Source organism: Pterocles gutturalis, unplaced genomic scaffold (genome assembly GCF_000699245.1).
Source record: "Pterocles gutturalis isolate BGI_N339 unplaced genomic scaffold, ASM69924v1 scaffold4048, whole genome shotgun sequence".
In the NCBI taxonomy this organism is placed as follows: domain Eukaryota; kingdom Metazoa; phylum Chordata; class Aves; order Pterocliformes; family Pteroclidae; genus Pterocles; species Pterocles gutturalis.
The window spans coordinates 11,907-24,882 of record NW_010117788.1 but is presented as its reverse complement, the minus strand read 5'-3'; the positions used below and the strand labels follow the sequence as shown (position 1 = coordinate 24,882).

At 38.0% G+C, this 12,976-nt stretch overlaps 1 protein-coding gene across 1 annotated transcript in view; it reads right to left on the bottom strand.

Moving 5' to 3' along the window:
• The window catches only part of AIM1 (absent in melanoma 1), a 41,872-nt gene that overhangs the window by 17,723 nt on the left and 11,173 nt on the right, over positions 1–12,976 (bottom strand). The window contains exons 6-12 of the mRNA XM_010075907.1: positions 11,750–11,912; positions 10,660–10,799; positions 7,752–7,878; positions 7,399–7,434; positions 6,861–7,003; positions 6,478–6,604; positions 6,246–6,391 (exon numbers count right to left, since the gene is read on the bottom strand). Of these exons, the coding sequence (XP_010074209.1) occupies positions 6,246–6,391; positions 6,478–6,604; positions 6,861–7,003; positions 7,399–7,434; positions 7,752–7,878; positions 10,660–10,799; positions 11,750–11,912 (882 nt within the window). The remainder of the gene's footprint in view (positions 1–6,245; positions 6,392–6,477; positions 6,605–6,860; positions 7,004–7,398; positions 7,435–7,751; positions 7,879–10,659; positions 10,800–11,749; positions 11,913–12,976) is intronic.

The window sequence follows — 12,976 nt, the reverse complement described above, 5'->3', positions numbered from 1 at the left end:
ACATAGATGTGTATATTCAATTACTGTCTCAATATAAGAACAAATAAAAAAATTCTCCCCTCAAGTGCTGAACGGTGATGCTATTAAAACCCTAAATACACCCATGTATCCGATACTCCAAAGCAGCATGCAAATTTCACTTCCATTCACCCTATTATGTCAATATGAATTGGATTGAATTAGCTAAAGCAGACCACAAGTTCAAATACATCATCTGCTAGATATCTTTAAAACTGTCTCCAGTAAGAACACTTTGAGATGTTTCATCATGCTATTATTTTATCTAGATCAAGTTCTTCTCTAGTAAAAAAAAAAAAAAAAAAAAGACAGATATCAGAATACAATTTTTTGGGATAAAACTAACTTTCAGAGTCATCTGGGCAGTAAAGATAGTAGTACTGGTTTTTTTTTCAATATTGCCTTTATCTACGGTCCAGTTGCGTTTAAGCAAACACACACCCCAACATAAAGCTGAGATGCAACAACAGGTATATAAGCTAATGAGAGCAGGTTGTTCCCTGCTAGGAATCACAGACATCAGCACGAAGAACATCCTTGAAAGCTAAGCATTAAAACCATCACAAATTTGACCAGATTAATGTATTTAAATTCAAAGCCATTATTATGACTACTCAGTCAGATCTCATGCCTGACACAGGCCACAAACTCAGATTTCGGCATCAAGCCCAAAACTTCTGTCTCAGTCAGAATATGCCTTTTTGAAAGACATTGAACTTTTGAGATACACACTTGAAGTATTAGAAAAGCAACCAAACCACCACACAAACCCTCCAACATTCAATTAACCCTGCAGCACTTTATTTCTCATCTGAAGTATCTGTTATCAGCTAGTTTTGCTATGTATAGTCTACTACATTTGAGAAACCTTCTATTATGGCATTCTTCTGGCCCTGGCCCCATGCCAAAAGCCCAGATAAAGCATTCCAGCTGCAGCCCTACCTTTGGTTTTGTGATAATCTGTATAACGTCTGTTGCCTTTCACTGCTAGACTTCCCAAACTTTCCCACAATTACATTCTGGCTCTTTTTTAAACTTACCCATTTTCTGTTTGTTTGGCTTTTTGAATGCCGATATTAGAAATAGCCACAGTAACAGCTGCGTTTCGTTCATCGTATTTGTGTAGGGATCAGGACATCTTGCTGGTTCCTGATTCTACAAGATAATCTTCTACTCATAGTCAACCAACTTTTAATTTTAGCCAATGTGTTGCATAAATAGTGTACACTTGGTTATGCCAAAACCCACTTTCAGTGCTATCTTCTTACAGAGTTTCAACACTAACAGAAAATTTCATATCATAAAGCAGTAAAATGACACAGAATTTAAAATTTGTGGTGGAGGCTAACTCTCACCATCTAAATTGACCATAGCAATATCTATGTGTGTCAAGCAACTGGATTCTATTAAGCTGCATTTTTATTCCAAGAACAAATGCCATAGTATTTGCAGATACAAGAAGTGTGATAACTTCAAACTGAAATAAAGCTGCATCAACACGTATGTGCTGACTATGAACTCTGAAATATTTAGCCATGGAAAACATTCTCGTAGTGATTCACATCTCTCGGTTTGCCTCAGATATAATCAATTCTAACTTGTTATGCACTAATTACTTAAGGCATATTTCAAGGCACATTTCAAAATCACCTCGCAGTAATTCATCAGAGAGACACTGGTATGTACAATAAATTGAGCAGACAGTTCAAATGTCTCAGGTGTGTCTATACCTGTATGCCACATACACCAAAAGCTGCAAAAGTGAAGTTTCCTTAATCAATTTCTTCAGCAGACATTCATTATATTTTTTCAATGAACAAATGCCAGGGTGTAACTACAGTGCATGACAGTTTAACTTGATTGATGACTACACAAACGAGTGTTTCTGATATTAAGTGAATGAAAAACCATGGCAGATGCCTCCTAAGAATCTCTGGATAGCAGTTATTTCATTTCCCCCCATCTAAAAAGAAGCCTGAATATAGAAGTAATTAACATATCTCACTTTAAGCACATGCTTATGTGGAAATCAATGGGATTTAAATAAGTAAGTACCACTCTCCCATGAAAGTCAGCCCATGCAGTTAGAGTTTCTAGAATCAGGGCTTATTGGTGAAATACTTGTGCTTTTCCACTTTATTCAGGAGCCCATACAAACTAAGAGTAGTAATAACAACATCACGGACAGGCAGCTGAATTCAGTACCAGCTAAACCTGTCAGACCTCAAGACTGTCCCTAGGAAGGAGCACTGTCTTAATCCAACTTCTGACTAACAGAAAGGCCCGGAGAGCAAGACATTGCCTCCACATCTGAGCAAGAGAGTCACATCACAGCTGCCAGGCATCACAAGAACTGAAGTATTAATCTGCAGCATGGCAACAACAACCCTGCCCCATGGGGAGATCTCCTAACACCACAGTTTTTTGTTACCCCCAGCCCTACAAACTGCCTTAGTGAGGCTGAGCAACAGACTCATCCCAGGTCACAGGCAGGACAGTGCTGGAGACCGTCACTTGTCCTCACCATCCATGCCCTGGAACCAGAGGTGTAGAGAAAAGCATGGTTTATATATTGTTAGTACTGTCACACATACACAAGGCTTTGGGGAAAGATATTGTATGTGATGTCTAGGAAGTGCACTCCAAACAGGGTCTTGAAGAACAGCCACAAACAGAACCCAGAGACAGATAACTTGACAAAAAAAGTCAGCTTTGCCCATGTGTAGGCCAGGATTCATCTTACCTAACTTTACCTTTTAAAGCATTGTCCATATCTCATGACATATGCTCTTTCCAACATTAGCTAAGAGGGGTAATCCCCTTTTTTGCATTGCTCAGATGCAGGATAGGAAAAATTACCTACATCCTGGAAGGACTGTCTATCCCTCTCACCTATGGAAGAAATGGCAACACCTTCATTAACCTAAATGCCATAGCCGTAAAAAGTACCGTTTTCAGGCACAGAAGCCCTCTTCAGCTCTGAAATAGAATCCCTGATCTTTAAAGCTTAAATACTACATGGAGACAATGGGTGTTAATTGGCCTGTACCTGCTAATCAGATAGACCCCCAAGGGCCAGGGCGTTAACTGGCACTTGTGATTTGTAGCATGATTAACAGAGAGGAAAAGGCAATAAATCCTGTTTATAGGAAACAGAGAAAACAGGTTCTTTATCATACCCCTTTGTGCTTGTGATTCCTAGTATCCCAGGGACTTGCAAACTTTAATTTCCTGACTCCTTGAGAGGTTCTCCTGAATGTCAGTTTGGCTCAGTTCAGAGACAGAGGGAAGTGGAAACTGTTTGAAACATTCTCCCACGGGGTACTCAAGGGCTCTTGCCCTTTTCAGCTCCCAGTGAAAGTTTGTTCTTGTACCTTATGCCTCTTTAGTTTCACCCATGTTACCTTCCCAAGTGCATCTAGATTAAATTTACTACATTCTGGCTCCTGTAACTACTCAGCACCTAATGAGTTCCTTAATATCACTATCCACGTGTACACTAGAAGCAGCCAAATCTGAACTGTGGACTAATTACTTGAAAATTAGGGGAAAACCAGGCTGATTACAGGACCACACTAAAATAAATGCCTATGTAAAAGAAAACAAATCTGGAAAAGTTCTTCCACCAAGTTCAAAAAGGATTAACTAAAAGACAGGGGCTTTTTCATTATTTTTGGCAAATGTTTTGTGTGTTTATGGATAAAGAAAAGGCACATTTCAAACATGCAATCCCTGTGATTTTGATCACTATCAAATACAAGCTTGAAGAGTTATTAAGCAGAGAGGAAATCAAACTTGTAAAACAGTTGATTTTGGTACTTGCTTAAACTTGTAAAGGGTGTTACCTGCTACTAGTAAATACTTCCATTTTCCACCACTTACAATCCTGCCAATTTGGAAGTAAAGATCAAACCCTACTTAAAAGAAGGCCTCTCCTGTTTTCAGGCAGTTGGGATTGCTTTCTCCCAGTGCAATGGCAGAAGAATCAAATATCCTGGATTTTATGCTTGGCCAATTTTTGAAGAATGCTTAAGAGCAAAAGTTCTAACGATTTAAAAGAAGTCAATCTTCATCAACTTAGGATATTATTTTTGGGATGCCTTTACAATGGATTTAGCAAAGGCGTTAAAATATTGCTTGGAAACATTCTTCAGAAACACAATAGATGAAAACTCTTATGCAGCTAGCACTCATTTACCCCAAATGTATTCAGTCCCCAAATGCAGAGCTGGGCTGTCTTCAGTATACAGTTTAAAGATGCAGTTTAGCTTAGAACTTGTTCAGTAGTTATCTGTGCTCTGCAGTGTCAGGCTTTCTTTTCTTTGATATACCCTTTAAATTACAGAGCAATCAAATTAATTATGTGGGAAATACAGATCATCCAGTTATCTGTTACTGCTGTAACTGCTTACCCCAGACACCTGTTGTTAAAGAATTGCTAAGAGAGGTTCAGGGCTTCTTACATTTTTTACTCTTTTTTTTTTAATGAAGTATTTTCAGTATCATAACAGGAAGGTTACTTCAAAATATTATGACACGCTTTTATTTAATCTGTCACAGTTCACTATGACATCACGTACATTACGGTCTACACAGCTCAGGAAATTGCTCAATGGATTATTCATCACTCTATGACTGATTTCTTGGAAGGAAAGATATAAAATTTTTCTACCTGAACAGTTACTTAACACTTAAAATAAAGCATTTTATTACCAAGCATGACTTAATGTGATTCATTCAACTTTTCTGACACATTAATATTTAGCAAGAACAGCACAAAACCCTCACACACTCACAGCCTCTTTGGAAACACAAGAGTCGTACAAGACTGTTAGAAGTTGAGTGCTAGTCACCTGTTATGAGCAATGCATCTGAATTTCTAAAACACTCATTGCTACAAATTACATCTTTAAGAGACTACAAGGCGAGATTACAGGAGCAGTGGAGTCTGTGGGACAAGAGCTTTGCTTGTAATGACTTCTAGCTGCCTTTACCATCAGAGTATTAGAGTTACTCTTAATTACTTCAATACTCAAACTCAAGTATGATACCTATCTCAGCTGCAACAGACGTTTACTACAACAACTACACAAAGGGTGTGATAGGTAACCCACAATTTGTTTTTCTTTCCCATGAACTCTTTCCTTACATATTATAGAAGGCAAAAGGGCACAATGGCTTCAAAGGTCACCAGGCAGAAAAAAACCTACTGCCACACCATATTCATATACAAGTTAAAAGCATTCCTCTGGAATTCACCGAGCTTGATTCTGCAATCTTTATCCAGACAAAACTTGCTGAGATATCACACAGATAACACACAGAAAAATGCAGGGTGTGGCTGGGTAAGGCAGAGCTTTCAGCAAGTCACCTGCATACCAGGCAGGCAGAGTATGTCTCATACTCTTTTGGTTCTACTGCTTTAAAATTGTATATATTTGGAGACATGATTGCTAATACGTGTTTGTATTTCCAAAATACTTTGATGCATTCTGCAAGGCTGTGAAACTCAATCTGCAATTGAGTTGCTCAACAAATCAGACAGCAAAGTCTATCAATTTATGAACTGCATGTGACAACACACATGGCACCCAGTGAGAGCTGTTAATGACCATGCCAATGCAAAGTTCTGGGAACCACTGCGTTAAAAAAAAAACACAATAAAAACAATGCCACAGTACTAAAACACTATTAACCTACAGGATTCACTGCAAAAGCAATGTTACTTTTCAGAACAGTTAAAGTCTCCTTAATATCAGAATGTATTAGTATGTTAAAGAGTCATCTGCATTTTACACACAACCGAGAGAAAGAGCAAAGCACCTGCCTCTGGTCAAACACAAGAAGCCTGGAAATTACTTTCAAAACTGGAAATTAGTTCCGTAACAATTTTGCTCCTGAAATGCTTTCAAAAAAATACAGCCACAAGAACAAGCTATTTCTACCTCTCTGGTGAAATGTCATGTCATACATTTTCATATGTTGTGTATCAGCAAGCCAACGTTTTCTGGGACCATCTCATCTTATCACGAGAAGAAAACTGATTTACTGTACATATTCACAAAACCAATGAGCTTTACTTCTCACATTCTGCAATCAAGGGCATAAAATTTTATCTGAAGACTCCACACAGACATTAGAAGTCAGATGCTGAAAAACATCTGCAAATACCATCAAATTCTAAAAAGAACATTTAAAATTAAATAGCGATTAAAAATATCACTTACACGCCACTTAGCACATTTATAGACTGTGTCCTCAGCCCATATCCAGTGTCCTTCAAATTGGAAATAATTCCTAACACATTAATATTGGAACCCTTCGATCCAAAGTCTTTTTCACTGTACATTATCATATGGGAGCTTGTGAAGTCCTGTTAAAACAAAGAGAAGCATCATAAGGAAAATGCAACATCTCAGTGCATGCAGGAGACGCCTACAATATGTTCTTGGAACTTACGCCAACAATCGGTCGCAGTGACTGCAATGCTTCATCATAGCCACCCCAGTCTGTCCAATCCCGATACGATCCTTCTTCCAGCAAGTACTGATGGCCTTCAAATCCAGGCTTCTCGTAAGCGATCCAACTAAATAACAACAGCAGAGTCTGAGTGTGAAAATGGACAACTGACACTCCTTGCTTTTATGGAACAGATACAGACGTGTGAAATTTGTTCTTTTGCTGCGAATATTTGCAAATTTAACCCAGGTGTACATCAAAACCCCAAAACGAGAAAGACAGAGAAAATAAATGGGTACTGAATTTTTCCATTGCCATTTCAAGCCTATGGAGTTACTACTTCAGCTGAAGGGGAAATATTGCTGGTGTTTTCCCACACTTACACTCCTCCCAGTACTTTCATGGATCCCACCGATGTAAGTGGAAGCCTTGTCTTTTCTTCTGATTCCGTGTCATCAAGCTTAAAGATCTCTGATTCTATTTCCACGTGTCTCCCTTCAAAGAAAGGCTTCTCATAAATTATTACCTGTAAGCAGAAATTAAGTAAAAGAAAGGGAGCATGATAAATTCTGACAACAGAGTTTCTTTTGCATGGGCACATAGAGGGAGAAGGCAAGATTATGAAACTAATTAGTGGTATTCTCTCTATTCTCTTCAAGAGGTCCCTTAGAGGTGCAACACGAGGGCTTGAACGTTCACTACCCACCTGCATAACCCAGATAGCTGTTAATACTGTCATGCATGTATGTGATGGACGCATAAATGTGACAGAAATTGCACTTTCGTGGTGTGGTCACACACGGTAGGACTAACCACTAAACCATCAGTACTTGTTACATGATCAAGATATATTTATCTACCCATGTGTAATTCATGTGTTGTAAAATACCTTTGGACAATCAAATAAATATTGACTTTTACCTTTGGCTCTCCACTGAATTCAACTTTGCGACCACCCTGTTTAGAAGAGAAAAAAAAAAAGAAAAAATAAGTTGCCTATACTTAGTTAGCCAACTTACAGGCAACTCTAAGAGTCATCAACTCTTCACAAAAAGATAGAATTAAGATGAAACCTTCCTTGAAGATCACAAGTTAAAATACGAGGTAGATTAAAGGCAGAAATGGATTCAATCAAATGTTGAAAGTTCAATAATTTTATAGACTACAAATCTTGGGTTTTAAAGGGTTAGTTTTCATGACTCTTGAAAAATCTAGCCACCCTAGCACATTATTTCTAACACAATTGTAGGTTCCAAGTAATAAGAGTATTTTACCATTTTCAAGGGCCTCATGGACCTGATGTAGGCTTCCTTCTTCTCCCAGAATGCTAAATTAGGATATTCACCAGGCTCCAACATTAAAGGGACTCCCTGGAAACCAGGTTCTTCGTATATTAGCCATCTAAAGGTGGAGGGGCAGGAGGAAGAAAGCAAAAGATAAAAATCCCAGAACATTTCTGAACAGTAAAGAACAAGACAATATGCTTACTTTAAAAAAGACATCATTGTACCCTTAATAAAACTTTGCTTCTTTAACATCAAAATTGCAAACTACAAGCTGGAGCACTGGCAAACTTCTGTGCCTGTGCAGGAACCACTGATAATGCATATGTTTTGTTTAAACAGGCTAAAAAAAAATCAGTGCAACAAACAGACAATTAAAAATTTTACTCTGTCTTATCCAAGGGCAACCCAAGTTTTAGACTGACATTTCAAGACTTAAGGTTACTCTGTATTATTTTTAGAATAGTTTTAAAATATGCAGAACCAATTTCCAAGAGGTTGAAAGATCTGTACTAACCTAGGCTTGGATTTGTTGCAAATAGGGAATTCTAAATTTGTGTTAGTTACTAATACATAGAAAAACCTGACAACTCCTTATAAATCTACTTTCTCATGGTTTGTATCTGCTAATAAATCTGCTTTGAAAGACATAACTTTCAAAATTTCTGATAGGGATGGCAACAGTATTTTTTTCTAAGCTTTTTCAAGAAAATCTTAGCCAGTAATCACTTACTAGAAACAAAGAAACATACTGCTGATCTCTGCATAAGGATGGCAATGTATTATATTGGAATTGTATAATTCCAGTTAAATTTCCTTATCTCTCAGAAGTTCAGCATGGAGCAGTATAAAACACATACTAAACAGGAACGCTTTATGCAGCCAACCCTTTAATCATGCAAGGTGATAACAGAAAGACGTTAAAATAATCCATCACTCTATTGTGCTTAAAAGGCAGATTCCAAGCTGATGTAAAATGGCACAACTTGCTATAGTTTCATTCCAGATATACAGTTCCAAGAAACAAACAAGGAGCTTTAGCTTTATTGGTGTCTATAGCCGAATGTTTGATACATTCTCTGTCCTGTAGTCACACCACTCAGTAAGCACTCAGCTTCATTGCAAGAATTGAAACACATGGAAGACCAATGAGAGAGCACAATCAGAAGACTGCATTGACTCATTTTTGTTGGCAGCTTTTAGTAAACAACAATTAAGCACTAGGAAACCTTAAGAAGATACAACCACACCCACATGGCGAGGTGACTCAGGATCAGAGCCTCCCTCAACTGCCAGTGCAGTGAACTATGTCATGCCTACAAACTAAAGGAAAGAAAAAACCCTGAACATGCAAAAAACCAGCAACAATTTACTGAATTTCTCATGCAAGCAATTGGCAGAAGCAACCTCTTTCTACACTGGACTAATGAACTGATATCTGAGAAAAACTATTTTTAACTGCCGGTTTTTCTCCCTGGCGCAAATATTAGTCTGCCTTCCTTCAAGGGATGCAAATGCAACAGAGGGAAATTAAGACTGTAAGAGTTTACACAGATTTAGTGCAAAAACCACCGTCACACTGATGCAAAATAAGGTCCAGCCTGAAATCTGAGATGTGCACGGGCTCTGCTTCCTTTCCAAAAATTTTGTAATTTCACTATTCACAGAATGCTTTTAAAGTGAGGGAGAGGGGAGAAAAATAAGGTAGAAGGGTAGATTAAATCAGTTTATAATCAACCTCCAAATAACACATCCAATTTCATTACTATTGACAGACATGTAATTTGGATTAAGCTTACAGTTCCACAGAAATAACCTCCTGTCAGAGAACCAACTACTTGAACATTCTAAAATTTCCATATACACCCAAGTGCTTCATTTATTCCCCAAATCAAGGTGTAAAGATTTAATCAGATAAAATACCCTTTACCTAACAACTAAAATGCCCCACCCATCATGTGGCATATTTGAATACATCTTTGCTGTGGTAAGTAACAACTGTCTTTAGTTGGGCAGTTTTCGTAGTTAAACAGACCATTTGCAGCAAGGCAAATGCTATCAGTGCCCAAACACAACACAGCCAACAGGTAACAAACAAGGTCTGTACACCCTGCAAAAAGTTCTGCAGAGGATGCAATATCATTGAAAATGGTTCCACTCTCTCACTTTCAATGAAAGCAGTCTCCCTCTTCTGCATACTTTTCCCAGTACCACTTTGAGGAGTATTTTCAATACCGATTTACAAGTTTGTATATTAAGTTATCAAAAATACAATCCAGTGTCTGGATTGTTCCACAGAGGTCTCCTCTCTCATAAAAGCTTGCTTAGTTCATGACATACATTACACTGTTAACCCAGATGGCTAGATATTTTCAGGTGACATATTATACATGTCCTAAACATCACCATAAAAACACTGATTAAAATGCACTATGAAATACAAGAACACTTTCCAGAGTCCACACAACACTAAGTCTTATCTTGTAACACAAGGGTTTGAAAATTTTCTTTTAGTACAATGATTTCAAGTTTAGAAGAAAGCAGGCAGGAAATGTAGTCTTATAACAGTTCATCCCCTCTCTCTCACTTATGGTAAATTTGCCTGAGTGAGAAACAGCAGGAGAGGGAAACTTGTTCCTTTGCTACAAATACACAAGGGTTAATATGTCTTTACTACATGCAAGCAGAAGAAAAACTGTCTCTAATGAAACATTTTAAGAGGTCAGCCTCTCCGAGGGTGAAGCATTGCAATAAGGTACTAATGCTACTGTTAACAAGTACTACCAAAATGTAGGACTAGAATAAATATAGCCAGCTTGCATGTCTGATGGGTGCAACCAATGGTTTAAAACAAATTCCTTTCACAGCAGTACTCATTCACACAGAACTACACACTTACATGCCCCAGTGTACTTTGATAGAACAAGTCTTCTGAGTGGTGCCGAACACTCCTGTTTCTTCAGTGTCATCAAAAAAGGAAGTCACGATTCCTAACCCTTCAGGTTCTGTATACAAATCAATTCGGCAAACCCTATAATCCTGAAAAATGAAGATTGCCATAATCACTTAGTCCCTGCTGTGAGTTCTGTAATTAATGTGGATAACTAGATCAGTTTTGAAACACCTGTTTCCTCTTGTCAATTACTACTGCTATTAGATGCCTATAATAAGAGTATAACTAGGTCAGTTTGCCTGTCTCTGTTTGGACCAGGACAGTCAATCTCTAACCAACATTTACATTGTTTACTTTCTGCCATTTAGGAATGCATCTTCATTCATCAGTTAACATCTCCTCTAGCAAATTAAATCCTAACATAAACACCAAGCAAGCTGTTCTTGAAGAGAACTGAAATTTAAACAAGAATTGTAGTTACAAGCAATATATATTTCTCCTTATTCCCTTCTTAGACAAATAACTTTACAGCTCGTGCTTGTTTTGGCAACCTGCAAAGGTAACTACTTATTAGTAGGTCAAAAGTGCACGTAGGAAGGCTGTTCTACCATGTGCAAAAACCCCTGGTAAGTCTGCACATACAGGGCTATTTTTTGAGTATCGAACAAAATTTGGTGTTTGACACTGAAGTTTGTGTTGAGTATAAATTTGGTTTATATTAAAAACAAGAAAAACGCACACACATGCTTTTGAAAAGATGAGTTGGTGGAATTACTAATGGTTTTCTGGGATGTTTTTGCTGAGAGATTGACCAGGCTAAAAAGCACATGCTCTACACGGCATTTTGGAGGCTATTCTAATGACACTAAGTTTTCTTCCTGACCTGTCCTTCCAGGGGATGTTACCATAATCCCTGTTGTGCAAAACCCCCACGTTTATTTTGTGATTAAACAAGAAGTTCAACACTGAAGATTGTTTAATAAATTTACAACTCATGTTACACTTGTGTCCTAGTACACAATCACTCTTTATATCAGCATAAAACATCACCAAACATTAAGACCTATGAAAAATTTTCTTTACCTATATTACTTGCCTTAACAACATGTCTTATTGAACCAATCACTGCAGGCTTTAGAGATTTGCATTCATTTTGCTCCTCAGAAGTACCTGCACCCCAAATATCTGGGAGTTCCAGCTCTCCTTCTTCCAGGGGAATAGAAGGGCCTTCAAAATTTGGCTTCTCATAAAGTATCCAGCTTAAAATAAAAAATGATAAATTTTAATGGAGCTTTATCAAGTGTGATTTGCAAAAATCATGCTCCCATTTAACAAGTCCTTTCACAAGGAGTATTATTTACAGACCCTCCCCACTACCCCAATGCAGCTTTTCACCCAATACTGCTAATGCAAGCCATTTCTGGTCTCCATGATAGTTTTAAAAGCAATGATAAAAACAAAGATGCGTACTGCTGACTTTCATAAAAAACTCCTCCACCCTTTTAAACTGATGATTTAGGGCAGCAAGACTAGTGTCTACAAATACCAGACTTTTGCATGAGATACCAATCAGAACCAATTTGTAGGTCAGAAAATGTTGACACTGCAGACTGCTGTGTCATATATAAACAGACAAGCTGCTTGGATCCTGTGAACAGCAGCCTGGAGTTCCACAGGGGCTGGTACAGATGTGTTGAAGGATAATAAGACTGCTCAGAAGAGAAGCACAACTTTATTTCTAATGGCAGGTTTGAATATATAACTAGATAAATCTATATCCATCTGCAAATACAAAACCCTCCCCTGGAGCTCTCAGTTGAACGGGGGGAAAAAAAAAAACAGTCCCCTAGTCCATTCTGGAAAAGATGACCTGGTTCACAGCGATGAAAAGACTTTCATTCCAGTTTTATGAAGCTAAACAGCAATCAGTGTGCTTCAGCTTACTATCAGATCAGTACTCTTGAGAACCTGCTATTTGACTGTATTATAGCCTGGCCACAACTTAACTAGCCATGCTATCCGTGCTAATAATGGCTGTTCTGTTAATGCTATGAAGAATGTAGGAGATTAACTTGTTTTGAATTACTCTTAGGCAATCTAGCCTAAAAAAAATTCCCTCTGGACTCATCAAGGAAACAGTCAATTATCTTTACAGCACCATCTTACACCTTTGGACATGGAATTAATCTTCTGCATCCAAACCCACGTCAGAGCTGGCTTTAAAATCCTTTGCTGGCCTTTTAACCCTAACCAAATGCTACACAAGAACCTGTAGAGGGGAGAGGAGTCAAAGGGCAGCATACCTGGACAGAATCTGTCATTT